Source organism: Cynoglossus semilaevis, chromosome 10 (genome assembly GCF_000523025.1).
Source record: "Cynoglossus semilaevis isolate Cse_v1.0 chromosome 10, Cse_v1.0, whole genome shotgun sequence".
NCBI lineage: Eukaryota > Metazoa > Chordata > Actinopteri > Pleuronectiformes > Cynoglossidae > Cynoglossus > Cynoglossus semilaevis.
The window spans coordinates 19,668,710-19,686,467 of NC_024316.1; the positions used below are offsets into that span (position 1 = coordinate 19,668,710).

A 17,758-nucleotide genomic window follows, 5' to 3' on the forward strand; every position below is an offset into this window, starting at 1 on the left:
AGTGGAACCCATCTGTCAGTTGTCAAGTGACTGTTCTTACTGTCTTTAAAGGATGGAACCAGTGAGGAGGGACGGATACCCTTGTCCCCTCGAGTCCTCCTCCACAGACCCTGCGTCCAGGTGAGGGTCCTCACACCGAGGTTGGAGAACGGGGAACTTCCTGTTCTCACATGTTCATTCTTTCCCTCCAGGTGTGGCAGTCAGACCCCCACCTACTGGGGAAACGAGTCATTTGCCCCGACTGTAAGAACAAACGTCGACACGTTCTCTAACAAGAACTGCACCTCCTCCACCTCCTCCACCTCCTCCATCTCCTTCTCCTCCTTCTTCTTCTTCTTCTTCACCTCCTTCTTCTTCTTCACCTCCTTCTTCTTCTGCTCTCTTCACAGACACACACAGCAGGTGTGGTGTGTATGCGGTGCTGGTGTTACTCCTGGTTCTGCTCACTGTTGCTCTGAGAGCGTTCATCTCCAGACTGTCCAGAGGGGGAGCTGGAGGTCATTTCAGTTTGTATTTCTTCTTTGGTTTGTTTCAGCAGAGAATGAATGTTTTCTGGATTTTAAATATCAAACGTTTCCTGTTCCCGTGACGGACTTCCTGTTCCCGTGACGGACTTCCTGTTCCCGTGACGGACTTCCTGTTCCCGTGACGGACTTCCTGTTCCCGTGACGGACTTCCTGTTCCCGTGACGGACTTCCTGTTCCCGTGACGGACTTCCTGTTCCCGTGACGGACTTCCTGTTCCCGTGACGGACTTCCTGTTCCCGTGACGGACTTCCTGTTCCCGTGACGGACTTCCTGTTCCCGTGACGGACTTCCTGTTCCCGTGACGGACTTCCTGTTCCCGTGACGGACTTCCTGTTCCCGTGACGGACTTCCTGTTCCCGTGACGGACTTCCTGTTCCCGTGACGGACTTCCTGTTCCCGTGACGGACTTCCTGTTCCCGTGACGGACTTCCTGTTCCCGTGACGGACTTCCTGTTCCCGTGACGGACTTCCTGTTCCCGTGACGGACTTCCTGTTCCCGTGACGGACTTCCTGTTCCCGTGACGGACTTCCTGTTCCCGTGACGGACTTCCTGTTCCCGTGACGGACTTCCTGTTCCCGTGACGGACTTCCTGTTCCCGGTCTCCAGGCTGGCTCCAGGTCCAGAGGCCCGTGTTGTTGGTCTGCTCCTCAGAGGGTTCGGCTCACGTCACTGCCGTGTGTGCGTTAGCTTCGGTTCTGAAGGCTGAGCTAAACGCAACGGTGCACTTGTCCCTGTGGGCCCACAACTCCCAGCCCCAGGTGGGGGGGGCAGGCAGAGCGGTGGCAGACGTGGGGCCGCTGCCGTGGCTGTACGGTCAGTGGGACGCCGTTCGCCAGGCTGAAGGAAACATCCTGATGGTGTGGAGTCCTGAGGCCAAGGTGTTCTATGAGAAGCTGAGAAACACCAGGGAGAAGAAGACGGAGGGGGGGAACAAAGGTGAGGACAGGACAGACGTGAGAGCGAAGAGAGGAAGGTCGGCTGGAGGTCACAAACAAGAAGGACGCAGTTTCACCACAGGTGAAAAGGAGAACGCCGCAGGAGAAGAGCGCTCTCTGTTACATGACGACACCGACCAGGAGACGCCGCTCTCTGCTGTCATCGCGCCGATGTTTGCAGGTGCACTCACATGCCTGCAGGGGGCACTGCAGCAGTCCAAAGATCACAGGGTGTCTATAGTGTATTTCCAGGGCCTGGGCCACAGCAGGGACATTCCCAAAACCTTCAAGGACCTCCCCTGTTACTGCCTCCCACAGGAGTTCCGGGGGCTGCTACAGAGGCTGGGGGGCATAAACACAGGGGCAGATCCTGAGGGTACGTTGAAGGTGCACTGCTGGCAGAGACTGCTGGCTAAGGTGCAGTGTCTGTGGCTCTCCAGACAGCTGGCCTACAGACTGAGGACTCAGCTGCCTCACAGGTCACAGGACACGTCCAATCAGGTGGAGGCGTCCCGGGCCACAGACCGGGGCGGTTCTGGACCTGTACCAGAACCGGTCCACTCCACAGGCACCACATGTAGAACACAGGAGTTTAAATGTCAAGGAACCAAACATCAACATGAGGAATTGGAGCAGAACTCCGTTCTGATCCACTGACATCCCTCAGGGTTCTTAGGCGACCCATCCACCAGGGGGAGTGCTGAGTTCAGAGTCCATTCTGTGTCTCAGACAATAACAGTCGTGGTATAGTCCGTGGTCTTACCATAGACTGGACTTTATTTTTATATCATTAATGTTACTTATTTACCCTGTGTGACGTCATCCTCACACCAGTGTTCTTGTTGTAAAACCTATTTTTTTAGAATGTGTACAAAATGTAAATATCTACACGTTCTACCTCTATAAGGAGTAACAGTGTAAATTAGACACGTGATCAGGCCGACAAAGCTTGCTGCGGTTTGCTGCCACCTAGTGCCTGAGGTCGTCATTACCTCAGCTTCAGCGTTATTCTTCGAATATTCTAACGACCTGCTGTGTTCAGGTCCAACCTCACATTCAGAACATTGTTGTGTTGAAAGTTCTGACAAACGGGTTTTATTTACTGTTCTGTGTCAGTCATGGTGTAACCACGGACTCTGATTGGTCCTGGTATATTTGTTAAAACTCAACATTAAATCTTTTTTCCACGGAACTGTCGCGTCATTTCCTCTGATGTTCACACACAGATTTTGATTTTTCTAAGCCGTGTTTGTATAAAATCCTGTTGTTATGATGACGATCCTGTTAACGCTGCGCTTTTACATCGACGCACGACGTAAATAATAGAGCGCTCTCTATTGGCAGAAAGTATTACAGCCTGTAAACTGCACAGATTTTAATAGAGAGTTATTGACGTTGATTGTCCTGAACTGCATCGAGTGTACATTGTGTCGGTACGGTATAGGTCCTCGTGATGCGGCGGTTTTAGGTCACAGCTACGATACTTGAACATTTAAAATCTGGCAACACTGCAGCGGAAGTAGAACCGACGGTGTAACCGCAGTGACCGACGCAGAACCGACTGGAAGCTCTCGCCCAGTCTACACTGACGGGGGGTCGAGTCTTTGCGCCACTGATGGCAAACGACAGGCAGCGTCTTGGCTGAGCAGAAGATGACAGTTGTCCTCCAGTGTCTGAAGCAGCAGAGACCCGGACAATCAGCGCTGGTGCAGCGGACGGTGTGGCTTCACGGAACAGAAGTAAGAGCTGCGGCTGGGCTAGCTACAGTTAGCTACAGTTAGCTTCAGTTAGCTCTCAGCCAGCGACACTCGGTGTGAATAAATGTAGCGTTATTTTATCATCACCTTTATGAATGTTTTAACTCGAAACGGTAGCAAACGTTTATTGAAGATTCAGTGATAGTGAAAATAAATAAAAACATTTGTCCATCCGCTGAGCTCATTCATTGTGGTGCTGATGCTGAGCTAAGCTAACGGAAGCAGGGAGGATGCTACGGGGGGAGGGAGGCTGTCAGCGACAGAACAGCCCAGAAACATAAACGTATTTGTTTCCATCATTTCACTGAGCAAAGTGAAGTTTTATATATATATATATATATATAATGTGTCATCAGCGCTCGTTAGAAGATGAATTAAATAAAAAGTCGTTGTTGTTACGAAGAACGGAGTCAGGAGGAAACAGGAGGAGGTTTCACTGAACAGTTCAGATGATTGTTTCAAATAAATATGTTTTATTATTATCTGGTACACAACTTTACATATTTATATTCTTCATTTAAACACTTACCAAATATAAAAATGTATTCATAATAACATTGATGAACTTTTCTGAGATATTCTCAACGAGTTATTTAAATGTAAACAGCGATAGTGAGTGTTGTTTACTCCTGTGTTGTGTGATTCCTGAACGATGTGTCTGTCTGGTCCTTCTGTGCAGGATGACGTGGTGGTGGTGGCCCCTCCTCCCGGCTCTGCTCCTCCTCTCTGAGCTCTCTGTGGCACGGGTCCAGACGGCACCGTGTCAGACCTGTCGAAAACTCACCGACAGTTTCATCAAGGTAGGACATTTCAGTAAATATAAAAACAAATCTATTTCCTCTTACTTCCTGTTTTTCTTACTTCTTTTCTTCAAATCCAGGGCTTGGAAAGAACGGCCAACAAGAACTTTGGTGGCGGGAACACAGCGTGGGAGGAAGAGAAGCTGGCCAAGTACACCCGCAGGTGAGAGCTGGAGGGTTTGGAATCACGGTCACACACAAGTCTTTATTTGACATCATCATCTCAGAGGCGCGGCTGTCGACCCTGGTTGGTTCTGTCACTCATGTGAACAGGAAGTTCTACCTCTGACCTGTTGTTTCAGTGAGACGCGGCTGTTAGAAATCGTGGAATCTGCCTGTGAACAGACAGACTTTGAATGTAACCAGCTGCTGGAGCAGATCGAGGACCAGGTGGAGACCTGGTGGTTCCACAGGTAAACAGACTTTTGAAAATTATCAAAGGTCAACGCTGTTTGACCCCAGAGACAAACACTAGTTTAGTCAGTACCAGAAAGTCAGTCCTAATGGACTGTTGAACAAATGTACCATGTGACTGAGAGCGTCTGAATCAGACTGTTGTTGACCTCATGAATGATACCCTCTGGTGGACTGTTCTATTAATGACTTTTTACAGACTGGTTTGAACTGGTTTTAATTTTTATTAGTGCAGTTAAAAGAAAATCAAACATTCAATGTATATATTAATCAACAACAATAATAATAATTATAAACTGCTGCTGGTCACCCTGATGGGTCATTAATAACCAGTGACCTCCTGACCCCGTGTCTGTAGGCAGCAGGAAGCCCCCGACCTGTTTGAGTGGCTGTGTATAGAAGAGCTGAGACTGTGCTGTCCACCTGGGCACTACGGACCGGACTGCAGAGGTGGGTCAGACGCCACTGGTACTCTTGGCAGGATGGAACTGAAGAACCGATGTGGAGTTCCTCCGTCCAACAGAACTGTTGTTGTGATGTTCCTGTGACGTCAACAGTACCAACTGTGTCAACACTCTCCTCTACACAGAGTGTCCGTCAGGACCCGGGGGTGTGTGTGGGGGCCTCGGTCGCTGTGAGGGGGAGGGGACTCGCCTCGGTGACGGGGAGTGTGTCTGTGACCCTGGGTACTCTGGCCGTCTGTGCCTGGACTGTGCCGACGGCTACTACAGGGAGAAGAGCTCCAACGACAGCACCAAGGACAGCACCGGCGTCTGCACAGGTGTCCCCACTGTCTGTCCACTCTCTGTCCACTCTCTGTCCACTGTCTGTCCACTCTCTGTCCACTCACTGTCTGTCCACTGTCTGTCCACTCTCTGTCCACTGTCTGTCCATTGTCTGTCCACTGTCTGTCCACTGTCTCTTTGTCTAAAGTTCACTTTTTAGTCCAGTCTAATTTAGTTCATATCTGAGGGTTTTGAACCTCTGACCTCCTGATTAGAGGTCAGCCCTGCTGACCCTGCTGACCCTGATCTAAATCTGACCCTCTGTTCGCAGCCTGCTACCACTCGTGTAAGAAATGTTCAGGGCCGCAGGACTACAAATGTCTGGCCTGCAAATCCGGTTGGATCCTCCATGACAACAAGTGTGTAGGTGGGTGTGGCCTCAGCTCAGCTTTGATTGGCTGAACGTTTGTTGTGTGTGTGTGTGTGTGGTCATCTGACCGTGACTTCTTCTCTCAGACGTTGACGAGTGTGGGACCGAGCTGGCTCGCTGTCCCTCCAACACCTACTGTCACAACACTGACGGGTCACACGAGTGCAGAGGTGAGGGTCGTCTGGGGTCAGGTCTGATCTGATTGGATCACCGTCGTTACGTCCACTCTCCAGTTTGGTTCCACTGCCATTGACATATTTGTCGACTTTGATTAAAGTCAGCAGACGAACTGTTGACGTTCTTTAACAAAAACAATATTTGAAGCCAAAATAACTACTTTGATAAGTGGTTCTTTAACTGCTACGTTATGGATCCACCGACAGAGAAATAAGAGTCTCTACATCAGACACAGTGTCATCTCTGGAAACGTTTCCTCTGAGAGACGCCTGACCGCGGCAGTGAAGTGTTTGACGTTGTTGTCTGGTTGAGTTGGTGACGTTCGTTGTGGTTCATCTCTCCAGGCTGTGACCAGGCCTGTGTGGGTTGTATGGGGAGTGGTCCCGCACGCTGCAAAAAATGTGCTCGTGGATACAAACTGAAGGGAGCCAAGTGTTTGGGTGAGAATCTGAAATCTCGTCTTTGTGACTTTTGTAAAGTGAGGATTTGACAGGAATGTGTGTCTCAAACACATTTGTCTTCTGACACAGACGTAGATGAGTGTAATGAGCGTGAAATAGCGTGTCCAGGACTGAACGAGGCGTGCATCAACGAGGAGGGCTCGTTCCACTGTGACTGTGCTGACGGCTTCATCAGGAGAGACAGCATCTGTGTGGAGAACAAACCCCCCGGTGAGGAACCGTCTTCAAACCATCAACCGTCTTCACTGCGTCTCCGCTCTGGTGTCTAACTGTTTCCCTCTTCGTCCTCAGTGGACCCAGACAAGGGGCTGTTTGATGACATGACAGACGACGAGGTTCTGGTTCTGCAGCAGATGTTCTTCGGCGTCATCATCTGTGCTCTAGCCACGCTCGCTGCAAAGGGCGACATGGTTTTCACGGCCATTTTCATCGGCGGGGTGGCTGCTATGGCTGGATACTGGCTGACGGAGAAGGGAGACTACATGCTGGACGGATTCCTGAAGGGGCGCTAGACCACCTGTGGCCCCGGCCCCGGCCCCGGGCATCAGCTGACCAAGGAGACGAGGTTGGACCAAGGCCGGAGACGCTCGCCTTTGGGCATCTGTTTTGGGAAATAACTTTCAAGGTCTGGCTTTTTGTTAGTATGAAGTTATGAACAGGACAATGATGGAGAATAAAGTAAAGAACATTTGAAGATAAACCTTTGAAGTAAAGAACCTTTGAGGCCCAAACTCATAAGGAAGACTGAGCAAGGCAACATTGCACTGATTTAAAGGAACTTTAACCTCTACCTCACCGTCGCTGGGATCCTGCTGGTGGTCGAACATCTATTTATGCATCTAGATTTTCTTCTGATTTTGCTTGAGATACGTCCAAACTTTAAAACCCTCCAGTCATTTTGTCTGTCTATGTTAGAATGTTCCACTGATTCTCCCTTTTTTTAGAAATGTCCTAAATCAGTGAGAAAAAATACATGAAAACCTCGGGTTATTTATCACGACTCCTGGGTTTTATATTTAAGGAGTGTTTTTATCAGTAACAGCATGGAAACAAAAAGAGAAATGAAAGAAAACAACTGAGTTTTAACTGCTGCTGAATCACAAACAACAACAACACTACTACTATAACTAGTACTACTACTACCACTACTACTACTACTACACTGTGTTTATGAATGAACTGAATGATAAAATCCTGAATAATGTAAGACCATTTTAATTGTCTTTTTATTTTATTTATTTACAATATTTATCAAAGCCTTGATTGTATTTCTGTTCAATTTAGGAATTGTACATTTTAATGTTATTTATTCATTCTACTGTAATTTAGGTCATTATTGTAGCATCATGTCCAAAAGCCCTGACGTTGGTCTGTCCATTAAATGAAGACGTCTTTACCACAGGAGACACTGACTGCTGTTGTTGTTTGTTGTTGTTTCACGTCACACACCCGTCACGAAGTGTTGCCTCCACCAGAACAACCAAAACTGGTTCATAGTTCTATAGACGATAAAGGTTGATACGTCATTACGTGACGTCACCGACTGAACTGCATGTTGGCCATGTATGTTTTTGTAATGACGTTGTAAAAGCTTGTTCATCTGGACTGAACATCAGATTATTTTTAGCTCTAGTTTTTAAAAGTATAGTCGATCAATGTTTCTACAAAATTAGTTCAGAATAATTAATAATAATTCGCTGTTTTTTGGAGTTTTTTCTTCTACACCACACCTGACTCCCTGGAGCTTCTGATTGGCTGACACCGAGAAGAGACGGGATATAAAAGGTCTTCACCTGAGACGGTCTGTAAGTTTCAACAACAGCAGATGTCTGTGGTTCAGCTCTACGGATATTTCGTCTCCACGTCGGTGATTCACGGATAAAGATACAGGAAAACGTCGTGAATAAATGTTTTTTATCAAGTTTTTGTTTCCCCTCTGAATCAGCACACGGACATTAAAGCGTGTTATGTTTTACACCCGGAATTTACTGCTGGTAAAAAACAAAAGTCGAAATTGAGAAGAGAGGCAGGTGTCGCTGTGGTTCAACTTCCGGGATGGAACACCGTCGGTAAAGAAGCATGGTCGACACTAGGGTGAGTTGTTTTTTGTACTTCTCCATAAAATGTTTTTATTTTTCTTACACAAGTTTATTTCATATCTATAGCTCCTTCAACACAGCACCTCACGTGACGTACTAGTGTAATTCTACAACATGGCGCCAATTCGCTGCTAATGTTAGCTCACCGATAACATGCTCCGTGTTCTAATGTTGTTTGTCTTTTACCCAGTGGTCGATCAATAACCAGCCTTAATATTGTCGTGAATGTTAATGTTGTGTGAAAAGTTCTGACCCAATTCACTGGATTAAATTAATATTAAACAGAATCTTGGGACACATTCGCCACCTACAGGCCAGAGAAGGGGACTTTAATTTCGGGTGTGTTTTCCTCTTCATGTCGAGACTACGTCAGTGTTCCACTCCAGTTAATGGGGTTGAGCCGCAGCAGCTCTCTCTCCTCCAGGATCTGCTGGGACTGAGTTAGTGCTGTGTCCCTCCACCGCTGCTCCATCAGCTGCACACAACCGACAACATAAAATAAACCCCCCAGTACTTTAAGAAACCACTAGGTGTGTGTGTGTTCATCCACGATATCTTTCTATAGTATTTAAAGTCAGTGTAGTAGCTGTTATTGTCAACAATAACGACTCAGGATGACTGGAATATAAAACAATATCTAAATATATTTAAAATAAATCTCCTGGGTCTGTACAGTAACTGAACAGACCTGGAAAATGATCACAAACTTCTGAACATTATGATAAATATATAGATATTATGATAATTGTATGTACATTTGTCAGTGACCGTGAGGTGTTGAACTGGTGTGTGTGTTGTGTGTGTGATGCGTGTGTGTCCGTACCCTCTTGTTGACGTCTCTGTACACCGTCATAGCCTTGCTGTGCTCAACCCTGTGCTCCCGGTCCCTGGACAGGGCGGTGAGGTCCACCTGACGAGCGAACGCGGCCTCTCTGACCCGTCCACTCAGCTGCAGCTGCAGAGACACACTCTTCTCTTCCATCTGTCTTTTCAGCTGCTCCCGCAGATCTTTTCTACCAGGAGGAGGAGTTGAGTCGTCAGACTGTGACGAGGTTTGTTTTGTTTCTAGATTTTTTTTTTTTTTTTACCTGTATTCTTCTTTTTCACTGCTGCTTCCGTAGAACGGCTTTTGCCACATTTGGTGAAACCTGACATTTAAACACTTTTATATAAATGTGAGTGATTTAAAACACAGTACTGTTGATTTTTATTGTACAGCAAATTAAAAGTATATAGAATAAAATAAACAGATCAGTTCACCATAAAGATTCTTAAAAAATACAGTTAATAAAATCTGAGGTTCTTTAGTTTTGACTTGTTTGTTACTGTTGAATTCACTGGTGTGAATGAGTGTATTTACAGGTGTATTAGTGGAGTCAAATGGACAAACACCTGTAGTGCTCTCTCCTCTGCATGATGACTGCCCTCTGGTGGTTGTGGTGATGAACAGCTGGAGTCTCCAGACTCACCGTGCGTTTATGGACATGAGGTGGATGTAACGGGTTCAGTCTTGGAATACGCTAGAGGGCGTAGTCACAAAGGTCGTTAAAAACCCATGAAGCAAAAGTTTCCTCTAAAACATCAGAACCACGTTGTGGTTTGTGAGTCTGTAAAGTGTGTGTGTGTGTGTGTGTGCGTGCGTGCACCTGATTGTTGGTTTGTTTCCAAGCAGAGTCTAAGATGATGGGGAAGGTCACAGGAGCGACCCCCAGGCTGTGAGTGACTCTGACAGGAGGTCTGTCGTGGGGAACACACCCAGGTGTGGACGCTGCAGAGAGGGCGGCTGTGGTAACGAGCAGCATCAAGATACACGGAGTATTAGAGGTATGTAGTATTTTAATGTATAGACAGAAACAAGCCTCTTACGTAGTTTCATGGTGTCGTTCCCGGGGCGGGGCGGGGGGGTAACTTCTCCGGTCAGTGTCGTTAACAGTCGTCCAGAGTTTTAGATCCTATTAAGTCCTTCATTGTAGCAGCATTAAATTAACTCATGTGTAAAGAAGAGCTGCTGCGAGTCAACGTGGACTTCCTGTTCATACCTGGACGACGCTGCCTCCACCCGGGGTTTACAGCGGCAACGGTTGCTGTGGGAGTGGGGTTACCAACCCAACAGACGTCCACCAGAGCAGAACTGATTATGTTTTAGACAAAGGACTGAACAAAGACGGGGAGGTCATGTGACTGGAGGTCATGTGACTGGAGGTCATGTGACTGGAGGTCATGTGACTGGAGGTCATGACTGATTATTTAATGACTATTGACGACCTTTTCTCAAACACTTTTTATTAGACGGTAAAACCTTATAAAAACAAGACCAACACTGATGGAGGACAAACATGTTTCATCCTGAGCTCTGATGGAGAGGGATCTTCTCCTCCTGCTCCACTCTCAGTTAAATCCCAACCTTTCGTGGTTTTCCCAGAGCCAGGAGTGATATTTGTTCAACATGTGATCATCAGGCGTCACCTTTATGACACAAAACAAAAACAAACCGTGTTTTAATTTGTTGTTATTTGGGCTGTGGTTGAACTGGGGGTGTGGAACAGCCCCCCCCCGGCCCCCCCACTCACCTCTCTCCACTCCCCCACACAGAAGATCCTGTAGGAGTCGTTCCCGTACTTCCCAATACCATGCAGCTCCACAGGGTAGCGCCACTGTTTGGTGAGATATTCATCTGCACAGAAGAGGAAGAGTTTGATCAGGTGACGTAGAACTGTTCCTTCACTGCTGCTGTCCACGGAAAACTCTTTTATTTTGAAGCTGCTCTTCTGTCTCCTCTGTTTCCTCCTCAGCAAAATAAAATGAACCAACGCCAGGAATATTTGACCAGTAATTGGTCATAAAAAAATCCACACAGTGATGGAGAACTTTGACACCATATCAGGAAATTAAATATTGTATCAATATTTTACACACTCTCACACACTGACTGTGTGAGGAAGTTTTACCTGAGAAGCGGATGAGAGTTTTAGCTCTGAGTTCAAACAGACCGAGTGGCTTCAACAGTTCAGACACAGTCGTCCAATCAGCTGCTCTGGTCTCCTCTGCCGACGGGTACTGTTCAAAGAACTGCCACAGCACTGGGACAGCCATCCTGCCTGGGTGTGAGGGTGAGAAGTCCAGGTCACACCGTGGAGCGTCAACCATCTGTGCACTGGCTCTGGTTGTGGTTGGTGGTGTTGTTGTTGTTGTGGTGGTGGTTGTTGTTGTTGTGGTTGTTGCGGTGGTTGTTGTGGTGGTTGTTGTTGTGGTGGTTGTTGTTGTTGTGGTGGTGGTTGTTGTTGTTGTTGTTGTTGTGGTGGTTGTTGTTGTGGTTGTTGTGGTGGTTGTGGTTGTTGTTGTTGTTGTTGTGGTTGTTGTGGTGGTTGTGGTTGTTGCGGTGGTTGTTGTGGTGGTTGTTGTGGTTGTTGTGGTGGTTGTTGTTGTTTCTCACCACTTGTTTTGTTCAGGAATATCGTGGCCACCAACAGCTTCCAGGGATCGTGGAACAGCGTCTCCTGCACCAGGTTGAAGGGGGAGCGGGGGGGTGTCCACTTCCTGAAGGCCTTTCTCCTTGGGGGGCTTAGATCTGGGTGTGAACAGTAAACAATTCTTAAATAAAACAACAATAAATAATAACAAATAAAACAGTTGTTGTTTTCAACATTACCATTTTTTAGTGTTTTCCCGTCAAAGTAAGGACTTGTTTTGCGTTTGTCGTCAGAGCTCCTGGACTCTGGAGACACAGGAAAAACAGGAGAAAAGAAACTCACACTGAACTAACAGTCATTTAACTGCGTGGACAAAATACAGCTGTGATTCACCTGACGCCTCTGTTGTTTAGACATGGATTTTTAAAATATATTTTTGTCCTAATTTGTGGAATTTTGTTTGTAGCTTCATAATTGTCCTGTAGGTGGTGCAAAAGTACACAAAATCCTTGTTGTGTGATTGACATTACTGTTTTAATTAAATTAATCTTGTAAACAGGGTCAGAACTTTTTCACTGAGTAATAAAGAAATATTAGGATGTAATCAGATTATAATCTGGGTTATTCTGTGAATGTGACACAAGAAGAGACCAGAAGACAGAAGACACTACAGTAGAAGACAAACAAAAAGACATGAAACACCTGTGAGTGTGTGTGTGTGTGTGTGTCAGACAGTGGAGGAAACACGTACTATTCTGGGATGTTCTTGTTGGTGTGACAGGAGTGTCAGGTAAGGACACCTCCAGCGTCACACCCTGAGCTCCGTCAGCTCCAGGCTCCTCTTCAGATGTAGACTTGTTGTCAGTCTGTTTCAGTCCTGCTTCACCCTCGTCTTCACTCTCTGTGGCAGGTTGAACGCTGACTGTTGGAGCAGACGGTCGGGGGTCTCCGTCGTCGTCCTCTTCAACAGGTACATTTAGTCCGACTGATGACGTGAGTCGAAGTATTTTCTCCCTCAGCCTGCGGGGGCTGCTCTGCACCTCCTCGTGGTCCTTCACTGCTGCAGCATCAGACTGCTCCTCAGTCTCATCAGTGACCTCTGACCTCCAAGCATCAGTACAGCTGCTGTTTGTCTGTTTACTCCTGGTCCTCCTGTGAGGAGCAGCAGCTTTTCTACATGTGTTTGGAGGCCGTTCCTGAGTCTCTGTCGTCTCACGTTCTTCATTCCTGTCTTTCTTCTTTACTGCAGCAGGAACCCTTTTTGAGGTCAGTATGACATCATACCTGGACGCCGTGAAATCAAAGAGGTCGATGTCCAAGTTGTCCTCTGTGTTTTTTAGGAGAAAAGCTTTCAGAGACGCCTTAGAGCGAAACATCTGCCCTTTAGGACTGAAGACACAAACAAACCAAACAAATTCAGACCAATCACACGGTGGTTACAGGTCTGTGACTTAGTGACTCAAACATAAACACTCCAAACAGATGATCAAGTGTCTAATAGAAACATCACCTTCTCATGTAGACGTCCAGTTTGCCTGCAGTCTTGCCTCCTGTCCTTTGTCTCACCTCTTTTGTCCAGCCTGGGGGCAAAGTGGAAATGTAGCAGCGTTTGTCCTCATGACTCTGGTCGTTCGTGTCTCCACAGGTCTCCTCCTGGACGTCACGGTCAGGAAAAGGCGTTTTAGAAGGCTGTGACGTCACACAGACCTATTCCAAAGACAGAAGCAGTCTAGATGGAGTCTGCCGTCATCCCTGGCTGTGATGCTGCAGCACAGTAAACACAACCTACGACCAACACAGCTCAGACCCCGGGTCACTGTTATGTCTCCGGTCTGCTCTGCTGTTCCTTCTCATTCGTTTGTGACTGACATATTTCCGGTTCTGCACTTCTTAAAGTTTGACGTCATCAACGCAGGTATGTTTCGTCACATTACAGTTAAGATCACAGAATGGGAATAAACACAATATTATAAAAGTTCTCACGTGACATAATGTTGTACAGGCTCCATCCATGGTCGAAGCTGAGACTGGAATCAGAAGCTGCAGCAAAGAGGAAGTAGAGAGTGTTTCCGAGCGTGGTTGCCAGGTTTGCCTTTTTTTTTCTTTTACCTTCTTTCAGAGCTGAAACTCTTGGATCGCATCATTCAGAACATCAGTAAAAATGTACTTTTTAAAAATATGTTTGAACTGTAGTCTTATTTTGTTTATAAATAAATAACGTTCATTGTCAAATATATTCCTTGTTATATTCATTGATACAGTTAAGAATTGTCAAAAATTTTATATTTGCAGATTTATGGTTGTGCCGTGTTGAATATATATTTTGTTAGATTTAAGACGTTGAAAAAGGGTCATAGGTCACAGTTCATGCAGCTGTTTTTAGGACCATTTGTTCCTGCTTAGAAGTTTTTATATGTTTTTATACGTATTATAATTTGTTGAAAATATTAGCAATGGCGTTCATTCAATCAGAGTTCATGCACAACTTACCTTTTAGACAAAACTGTTTTTACGATCCCTTCTCCCTCGGAGAAGTTGATCTTAAAACGTATTATAGCCACACTAACTTACGTGTTTCCCTAAAACCTGGCAGCCCTAACAGTCTGAGTCTGCGCACTTCGACCATTTCCAGAGTCCAGTCCTGTTTGGAAAATCAACGTTTTCTGAACACCTGTTGATTAAATTACAAACATTTGTCAAGATTACGACATGAGAGCCGTTCTGACGTGGAAAGAAACCATCCGTGACCAGTGGTAGGAGTGAACATTATCTTCATGTTTCTGTGGCCGCTGAGCTTCACCGCTAAGTTGTTGGGCTCTGTAGTTAGTAACGGCGGTTGCCATGTAAACCGAGGTTAGCGTGCTAGCTAGCATTAGCATTGTAATTGTGCTAGGCAAATGACGGTGAAATAGACGTCAAATTAATTCTAACCAGAGTTCGATTTCATTTTAGTATTTGTCCTTTAGCAGCTCATATCTGAACTCCACACAGACGACGAGCAGCTCAGAGTTTGGGCCGTTAGTCCGTTAGCTGTGGTTTAGAGAAGTATATAATTGAAAATAAGAAATAACTCACACTGTTAGCTTAAAAAAATGAAAACACGAGCCAGACTTTTGTGGAGCTTGTTTGACTAGACTACTGCGGTAATAGGACATTAACATATACAAAACATTTAACTACAGCCCTGAGAAATGTTGCACACAGATGTTTGTAGGATGTTTCAGGGATAAACAGTGTCAAACTCACTTTTACACTGGGCCAAAATTAAAATTAAAGTTCATATTTATCGAACAATGTTTTCCCTTCTCTCCATGTCTGTAATTTTGATTTTTTTTTATGAGGAACCAAACTTTAGTTTCGCGTAAACATCGAGTCTGGAACGACCTTAATATTATAAACAACCAAAAATGTATGTGTTTTATATCGTGGATACATCACGAATACTACAAATCCCACCAGCTCTAATACACATTGGATATGATCTCACGGGCCAAATATAATTACACCAGGGGTCAGGTTTGACACCGCTGTCCTAATGGGACTTTGGGTAAATAAATAAATAAACATTACAGTTGAACACCAGAAATGTTTTTTTTCTTTCTGTCCCTGTAGAGGCTCTGGATGTTTCTACAGGCTCATTGAATATTTGGACTTTATTGTTGGTTTAAAGTCGGTTTATAATAATAATAATAATAATAATAACTAGAAGTGAATCACAGTCTCTGTCACGAAGCACTGACTTTACACAGTGTTATTTATTTATTTGTTGTTGAACAAGTACAACAATTTTTTCTTTATTTCTTTATTACAAACGTGACTTATTATTAACATGTATGTTGTGTTCCTTGAACATGTGACTGCCCTCTGAGCTGATACTGTTCCAGTGTTTCACCCAGACCCTCTCCTGTCTTCCACAGTGTTTATGACCTTGCCTTGAAGCCAGATGGCAGCCAACTGATTATTGCTGCAGGGCTGCGTGTCCTCGTGAGTTCTCACAGAAGTCACATTTGTACAGAGGGCAGACATTATCATCTCTGATGATTTACTGGCTCTGTTTGCAGGTTTACGATGCTGCAGACGGCTCCATTATCCAGCCTTTAAAAGGACACAAAGACATTGTTTACTGTGTGGCCTACGCAAAAGACGGTAAGGACTTCAGCCTGTTCTCCTGAATGTGAACACACATCTTCTCTGTTGTTGTTTTTTTTAACTGTGACCTCACATGCTGCTGCGTTGGTCTGCAGGTAAAAGGTTTGCCTCTGGGTCAGCTGACAAAAGCATCATTATCTGGACCTCCAAACTGGAAGGAATCCTGAAATACACGTAGGTTTTAAGGCTTTTTCTTTAATTATAACCTATCAATTGTATTAATGTATTTTTTAAATGTGTTTTTTAACACACTTTCAAATTCTCCAGACACAATGACTCTATCCAGTGTGTTGCCTATAACCCCGTCACTCACCAGCTGGCCTCCTGCTCCTCTGGTGACTTTGGTCAGCGCTCATTAATTTCTCTTTTTTATTTAATTTATAATCAACATTGTTAACAAAACCATTTATTTTTAAAGCATTTGAGGCAACTGTAGCAAAACCAAAGGCTCATAAGACATTTGGACACTACTCTGTGAATGTATACATTTGATAAACAATGAAAACGATGAACTTATTAACTATAAAAGGCTGAGGACTGAAGTTATTTTTTTACATTTGCAGGTTTGTGGTCACCAGAGCAGAAATCTGTGAACAAACATAAAGTCAGCAGCAAAATCACATGTTGTGGGTAAGAGTTCACCCTTGAATATCTTTGAGAGGTGGTTAACTCCCACGCCACCCACGGTCGCTCATGGAGGGTTTTGTTTACTGCAGGTGGACCAATGACGGCCAGTACCTGGCTCTTGGTATGATGAACGGAGTTGTGAGCATACGGAACAAGAACGGAGAAGAGAAGGTCAAGATAGAGCGACCAGGAGGCTCCTCCTCCCCTATCTGGTCCATAGCCTGGAATCCTTCTAAGTAAGTGGGAGAAGATTGAAGCTTCATCTGATATATTATTTGCGGCCAGCAGGTGGCAGCAGTAGACCAGGGAGTGGTCGGATTGACTAGCAAACGCCCCAGACTGCAAATAATTAAATTCATACTCCTCCAAGGTCACAAGTGACTTTTCTTTATATGTTAGTGACAGCATTGTTTTATCTACTAACAGTTATTGGATACACCAATAAACAATCATCACTGATCGATAATCAATGATCAATGATCAATGATCAATAACCAAACCTAAAGCCACAGACGTCCCTCTCTGGTGTCTTCAGTTTTGGTCCTTGTGTCTTGACAGGGACGAGCACAATGACATCTTAGCTGTGGCCGACTGGGGTCAGAAACTCTCCTTCTATCAGCTGAGTGGGAAACAGGTGAGTAGGTTCACAGACACACACAGACTGACCGAGCCCTTCGTTACCACAGGTGTGTTAACGATGAGGTTTTAGATCAACATCGTACGTAGAGATTTAACGACGCGTCGTAATTCGGTTAAAAATTGATACAAATCCATGACAATTCTCATCAGTTGAACTTAAAAAAAAAGAATCAATTGTCAATGTTTAGTGTTTCTGGACAGAAATGGGACTTTCTGCCCCTTTTCTGATATTGAAAAGGACAATGTCAGTTGATGAGGTTCACAGACCAGTTCAGTCAGTGATGGGATTTGGTCCCAGTTTGTCTGGAGATCATTTTGTCAGTGCTGTCTTTTTTTACCGTCACCTTTTACAGACCCAAACCCAGAAGTCTCCAGTCTCTGTTGGACAGAACCACTGACTCTCTGACTGACTCTCCGACTGACTCTCCGACTGACTCTCCGACTGACTCTCCGACTGACTCTCCGACTGACTCTCCGACTGACTCTCCGACTGACTCTCCGACTGACTCTCCGACTGACTCTCCGACTGACTCTCCGACTGACTCTCCGACTGACTCTCCGACTGACTCTCCGACTGACTCTCCGACTGACTCTCCGACTGACTCTC

The 17,758-nt window shown here is 45.5% G+C and overlaps 4 protein-coding genes across 5 annotated transcripts in view; 3 read left to right on the top strand and 1 right to left on the bottom strand.

The window, feature by feature from the left end:
- Window positions 1-2,652, top strand: part of LOC103385478 (uncharacterized) — a 7,068-nt gene extending 4,416 nt beyond the window's left edge. For both annotated transcript variants that reach the window (XM_025059020.1, XM_017035629.2), the window contains 4 exons: window positions 52-120; window positions 192-243; window positions 390-497; window positions 1,135-2,652. In XM_025059020.1, coding sequence (XP_024914788.1) covers window positions 52-120; window positions 192-243; window positions 390-497; window positions 1,135-2,120 — 1,215 coding nt within the window. In that variant the 3' untranslated portion in view covers window positions 2,121-2,652. The remainder of the gene's footprint in view (window positions 1-51; window positions 121-191; window positions 244-389; window positions 498-1,134) is intronic.
- A 175-nt stretch (window positions 2,653-2,827) lies between these two features.
- creld1b (cysteine-rich with EGF-like domains 1b) lies at window positions 2,828-7,631 on the top strand. Its single transcript, XM_008319388.3, has 11 exons — window positions 2,828-3,202; window positions 3,900-4,020; window positions 4,101-4,183; window positions 4,323-4,433; window positions 4,793-4,884; window positions 5,024-5,215; window positions 5,491-5,586; window positions 5,676-5,759; window positions 6,111-6,206; window positions 6,297-6,437; window positions 6,519-7,631. Exons 2-11 carry the CDS (start codon window positions 3,901-3,903, stop codon window positions 6,737-6,739), a joined length of 1,236 nt encoding a protein of 411 aa, XP_008317610.1. The 5' UTR covers window positions 2,828-3,202; window position 3,900; the 3' UTR covers window positions 6,740-7,631.
- A 2,961-nt stretch (window positions 7,632-10,592) lies between these two features.
- Window positions 10,593-14,353, bottom strand: mbd4 (methyl-CpG binding domain protein 4). Its single transcript, XM_008319392.3, has 9 exons — window positions 14,227-14,353; window positions 13,720-13,776; window positions 13,247-13,389; window positions 12,488-13,125; window positions 11,976-12,041; window positions 11,760-11,894; window positions 11,275-11,424; window positions 10,897-11,000; window positions 10,593-10,792 (listed from the first exon to the last, which is right to left on the bottom strand). Exons 2-9 carry the CDS (start codon window positions 13,747-13,749, stop codon window positions 10,715-10,717), a joined length of 1,344 nt encoding a protein of 447 aa, XP_008317614.1. The 5' UTR covers window positions 13,750-13,776; window positions 14,227-14,353; the 3' UTR covers window positions 10,593-10,714.
- ift122 (intraflagellar transport 122 homolog (Chlamydomonas)) overlaps window positions 14,353-17,758 on the top strand; it is a 19,045-nt gene continuing 15,639 nt past the window's right edge. Inside the window, 8 exon segments of the mRNA XM_025059021.1 lie at window positions 14,353-14,489; window positions 15,654-15,720; window positions 15,798-15,882; window positions 15,981-16,059; window positions 16,153-16,229; window positions 16,449-16,515; window positions 16,602-16,748; window positions 17,071-17,146. Coding sequence (XP_024914789.1) covers window positions 14,446-14,489; window positions 15,654-15,720; window positions 15,798-15,882; window positions 15,981-16,059; window positions 16,153-16,229; window positions 16,449-16,515; window positions 16,602-16,748; window positions 17,071-17,146 — 642 coding nt within the window. The 5' untranslated portion in view covers window positions 14,353-14,445.